The sequence below is a fragment of the Chinchilla lanigera genome, unplaced genomic scaffold (genome assembly GCF_000276665.1).
Source record: "Chinchilla lanigera isolate Chin_1 unplaced genomic scaffold, ChiLan1.0 scaffold00096, whole genome shotgun sequence".
Classification (NCBI taxonomy): Eukaryota; Metazoa; Chordata; class Mammalia; order Rodentia; family Chinchillidae; genus Chinchilla; species Chinchilla lanigera.
The window spans coordinates 7,281,478-7,286,326 of record NW_004955497.1 but is presented as its reverse complement, the minus strand read 5'-3'; the positions used below and the strand labels follow the sequence as shown (position 1 = coordinate 7,286,326).

The following is a 4,849-nucleotide window of genomic DNA, read 5'->3' as shown; positions in this document are numbered from 1 at the left end:
CCGCGCCCCCGGCGCCCCCGGCCGCGAGCCCGCCGCCGCCGCCGCGCTTTTTGTCCTCCTCCTTTTTCCACTTCATGCGGCGATTCTGGAACCAGATCTTGATGTGCCTCTCGGTCAAGTTCAGCATCACGGCCAGCTCCACGCGGCGCGGCCGCGAGATGTACTTGTTGAACAGGAACTCCTTCTCCAGCTCCAGCAGCTGCGCGCGCGTGTAGGCGGTCCGCGTGCGCTTGTTCTCCTCGGGCTCGGCCGCGTAGGCGCTGCCTGGGGGCGACACAGCGGGTGAGTGCGGCCGGGGGGCGCACCCCGACCCCTCAAGCCCTGCCGAGGGGCTCCGGGGCTCCCACCCTGCCCAGCAGCTGCAGCCGGGCCGCCAAAGCGCAGCCACTCGCTGTTCTCGGACGCCCAAACGGCGCGGGATCTCTCGGGCCAGCCAGCTCTGGGCTCTGTCCACGGTTCTTGTTTTGTTTTTATTTTTCTTGTTTGAGACAGGGCCTCGCTCTGTAGCCTAGCAGGGCCTCGAATTCACCACCTTCCAGCTCCAGCCCTGTAAGTGCTGGGATTGCAGGCGCGCGCCACTAAGCCCAGCTAAGCAGAAGCTGGTTCCTGGATGCGTTTGTTTAACTGGTTTTGGGTTGATGCCCATTAAATCCATATGATAATCCCAGCATTCTGGGAGGCTGAGGCAGGAGGATAGCAAGTTCTTAGCAAGACCCCAACTCAAAACTAAAACAAGATAAGGTAACGGCCCTGGGTTCAATGCCCCGTACCGGAGAAGAGGAAATGTGTATGATAGATGTCTACACTGACTCCCTTCTATGAAGGCTTTAACAGAGGATTTTAAACAACCTTTCCCATCTTGCGTTGTAGCAAGAAATATCTTTCAGAACACTATCCTGTCCATACAGGAATACACAGCTGACAGACATTTCGAGGCGTAAAACCATTTTTTCCATGTATTACGCTATTTTCCCTATTTCATTAAAAACGACACTGATCTCAGCCCAGTAAACGATTTCACAGCACACTAATGGTGCCACCGGTGCCGGTGCAGCTTATGACACATTTTGTTATACACGGCCATATGTTGTTTTCTGCTCCTGTTGCAATCAGCCCCGACCTGAGATGTTGATAGTACGTTCGCTATTGTTGTCGTTTTAATGGCAGTTTGCTGCCTGCCTGCGCCGAAAAGGAAACCAGGGCAGGACACTGCTAACCCCACATTCTGTGGTGTCCTGTGCCCCAAACCCTGACAGAGGCAGAAAGGGAGGGAGGGCCAGGGGGCCCGGGGCCCAGCTGCGGACTGAGACCTGGGGAGGAGAGGGCGGTGGGATACAAATGAGCCTCCTAGGTTCGCGGCTCCCAGCTCCAAGCCAGCGCAGCCTGGCAGCAACAGGGAGGCCGGGCAGGCAGGGAAAAGAGCAGGAGCAAGCTGGGCATTTGCTGTGGCAACAGGTCTCGGTCTTTCCCAAGTACTGACTGCACCCCTGTTGTGCACTGCGGCAGGGCGTGCTCCACCAAGGCTTAAAGGAGGAGGCTTAAAGTGGTTTGTCTTTAGCGCAGAGGTAGGAAATGTTTCTCCTCCGACTGGTGGCAAAGCCTTTAAAGAGCCCAAAGGAGACTCTGTGTGATGAGGTGGGGATTAATATTGCTCTGGCACCTGAGTGGGTTTCCCCCCAGGCCAAGAGGAGGCCCAAACCCTAGTCAGTAAGAGCAGCCCTGCTGGGGACAGGGGTGGTCCCAGGCCAGGAGAGAGGCTGAAGTGGTCTTTAGGTAACACTTCAAAAGGCTGCCTACAGTTAAATCCATCCCACAGGGTTTCCAGCCTCCTGCCGTTGGCTGCCTATGGCTGAGCGTGGAGGCTGTTGGTGGGGGGAAGTCAAAGGCCCTGGTTCTGGGCCCTTCTCTAAGGCATGGGGCAGAGCGGTTTAGGCGCGTGAGGCTGCCAGTGTGGCTGCAGCCATACTTGGAGGAAGAGGTTTTTGGAAGCCTGTGTGCTCCTTAGTCTTTAGTATCACGCTGTTCCTACATGTGACAGCCTCGGAGTCATTTCAAATGTCCTCTGGAGTGAAACCCCACTGCGTGCTGGCAGATGTGTTTCCCATCCCAGAAGTTTGGCTGGTTGGAAAGTTTCCTGGCAGCACCTCGGGCTCAGGGCTCTGCAGCACCCCGCAGGTGGCTCCCAGGAGGAGAGAGAAGAGATGGGACCTTTCCTAGCAGGCAAGTGCGGTGGGTGAGGAGGGCCAGCAAAGGCCTCCAGCCCCATGGACTTCTCAGAGGGAGGGGTAGCCCTCTCAGGGTGTCCCTCACCCCCAGGTAAGGCTGTGGTTTTCCTCTCAGGAGTTAAAACGTTATCTCCTGTCTTTTTGGATTCTCCTGAGCCCACCCTTGGAGGGAGGAGATGAAATTACCCCACCTTAGAAAGCCTCTCTTAAGGCATTCCTGTCTTTTTTTCTGAGGAAGACCCAGTTCAAGGGAGCAGGGCCTGGGGATGCCAGAAACTCGCTGCTGGGGGAAGGCAGTCCAGAGGGAAGGCATCCCGGGCCAGACGCAGTCAGCTGAGAGCCCCTGGGCTGAGAGATCTTCTTCCTGCCTCTCAAGAATCCTGCATTTCTGGAAACAGGAGGCTCTGAGGCCTCAGGCCTGGGTTTGGGGGCTGGATAAGAATGCAAAGGCGCTTCTGCAGGCTCTGGGGTCCCCCCATCACCCTGGTTTTGTGGTTTTGCGGGTGTGTGTGGAGGACCAGGTGACTGCAGAAGCCTGGTCTAGGCCCTGTCCTACCACAGGATTTTCATCCAGTGAGAAAGGGAATGAGGAGACAAGGCCTCCTTCCCTGTCCTCTCGGAGCCTCCTGGGTTAGTATCAGGCATGGCTGTCTGCGCAGACCCTGAGACAGGGTGCCTGGAATGCAAGAATTCTTGGGGCATGCCAGCTGGAGCTTCTTTCCCGTTTCTGTCAGTTAAAGGCACAGAAAAGGCAACTATTTGCAGTGCAGGTGTGACCAGAAGTGGCTGCGAGCGCGGAAGCGATAACATTGTATAGCGGCGGGGCACAGGCCGCGCCGGAACTTGGAACTCACTGCCAGTTCGGGCAGGGAAGGGACCCCAGGGCCGCTCGGCATCTCTCTACCTCCTGCTCTGGGAAAGACGCTACCTCTGCGACTAGAGTCCAGAGATCCCGGACTCTCGCTTCCCTGAGCTGGCTGTGCAGGTAGGACATGTCTCCTTCTGAAAACTTACTTCCGGGGACAAGTGAAGAGACCCCTTTAAACAGATGGTCGAAAATGAGTTAGCGCCTCCCCCAGCTGCCTGGCTCCGAGGGTGAGCTGCCCGTTAGACTTGCTGTGAGCCGGTGAGGCCTTTGTGCCCCAGCCGCTCCCCGCTCACGTCCACCCCCTAGCAGGGCCACAGGACCCTTATAGGTTTCTCGGATGGATGCAGTTTCCCTTTCTTTTCTTGCCGTTTTGCATCCACCCCCTATACACATGCCCGAGCAGGCCTGTGCTTCACTAGCGAAGCAAGGAAAGGAGGGTCCTGGAGCCCGGAAGGCACTCCTAGGCCTGGATCCTGGGCCCTGCTAGCTTACTTGATGGCCATTACCCAGTCCTGGGCTGCCAGATCCCCTGCTGGAGAAAGCTCCAGAAGGTCCAAAGCCCTAAGTGGGTTCCAGGGGCTAAGACGAGCTGAGTGTGCAAGGGAAGGAAGGCTTTAGGCTCCCAGGAGGGGTGCTGGGTGGGAGAGATGCTCCCAAACGGAGCCAGAAACACGCCTTGGCCTTGGGAGCAGGGTGGTCTTGTTGGCCCTGTGGTATGCTTTAGTCCGACCTGGTGTCGTCCATGGGGGATGGGGACTCCGACAGGGAGAGAGCCCGGCGGGGTGCCTAGAGTTAGGGGCCGATGAGCCTAGAGCGGGAGACGGGTCGGAAAAGGAGGGTTACCTGCCCACTGGCCTTTCCACGCGTGAGCTTTGGTGGACTTCATCCACGGGAATGGAAGTTGAACGCGGCTGGGCTCTTCCAGGGCCCCTGGCTCCGTTCCATCCGTGAAGGGCCCGGGTCCGGCAGGCGGGTGGGAGAGCGCGAGCTGAGCAGGGAGGTGGTGGTGTAGGTTCGCCACGGCCACCGCGGGGTCGTCGGGGAGGGCGGGCACCTCGTATGGGGAGATGTCAGTGGTACTCCCCTGCTCCAGCGCTCCCAGGGCGCCGGGGAACGGGGGCGGCGGCGGCGGTGGTGGTGGTGGCGGCGGCGGCGGCGGGGGCGGCGGCGGCGGTGGTGGTGGTGGCGGCGGCGGCGGCGGGGGCGGCGGCGGCGGTGGCGGCGGCTGGCGGCCCATATACAAACACGCAGGGGGGCTGGCACTGAACTCTGGCACCGGGCCCCTCTGGAACGCACACGGGTCCCTGTAAAGCTGCGTGGCTGCGTAGTACTGCTCCTCGCCGTTCATGGTCGCAGCCCGGGGTTGGGGGCCAGGAGCCAGGAGCCAGGAGCAGGGAGCTGCAGTCAGGGACTTGGTGCCGTGCTGCGCTCCCACTCCCCTGGCCGCCCCTGCTCGCTTTGACAGCTTCCCACTGTTCTCAAGGGAACCTGTGGCCGGCAGGGACAGGCCAGCCGGCGGCCAAGCCATAGGCTCCGGCTCGCCCCACGTGGCTCAGCCTAGGGACATTATTGGCCTGGCCGACTGCTTAAGACTGGGACGCAGGCACCCACGAGCACCTGCGTTTGTTTCAATTTTCTCTCTCAGCTGCACACACCTGTATAAGCAGCTGGCGGTGCTCTCCGGGAGGGGACCGGGCGGGGGGTGGGGTGAGAGAATATATGAGAACTTCATTTACAGAGCCATTTTCATCGTGGT

The 4,849-nt window shown here is 59.5% G+C and overlaps 1 protein-coding gene across 1 annotated transcript in view; it reads right to left on the bottom strand.

Moving 5' to 3' along the window:
• The window catches only part of Pdx1 (pancreatic and duodenal homeobox 1), a 26,084-nt gene extending 21,643 nt beyond the window's left edge, over positions 1–4,441 (bottom strand). The window contains exons 1-3 of the mRNA XM_013505455.1: positions 4,320–4,441; positions 3,937–4,229; positions 14–264 (exon numbers count right to left, since the gene is read on the bottom strand). Of these exons, the coding sequence (XP_013360909.1) occupies positions 14–264; positions 3,937–4,229; positions 4,320–4,441 (666 nt within the window). The remainder of the gene's footprint in view (positions 1–13; positions 265–3,936; positions 4,230–4,319) is intronic.
• Between the last annotated feature and the right edge of the window lie 408 nt (positions 4,442–4,849).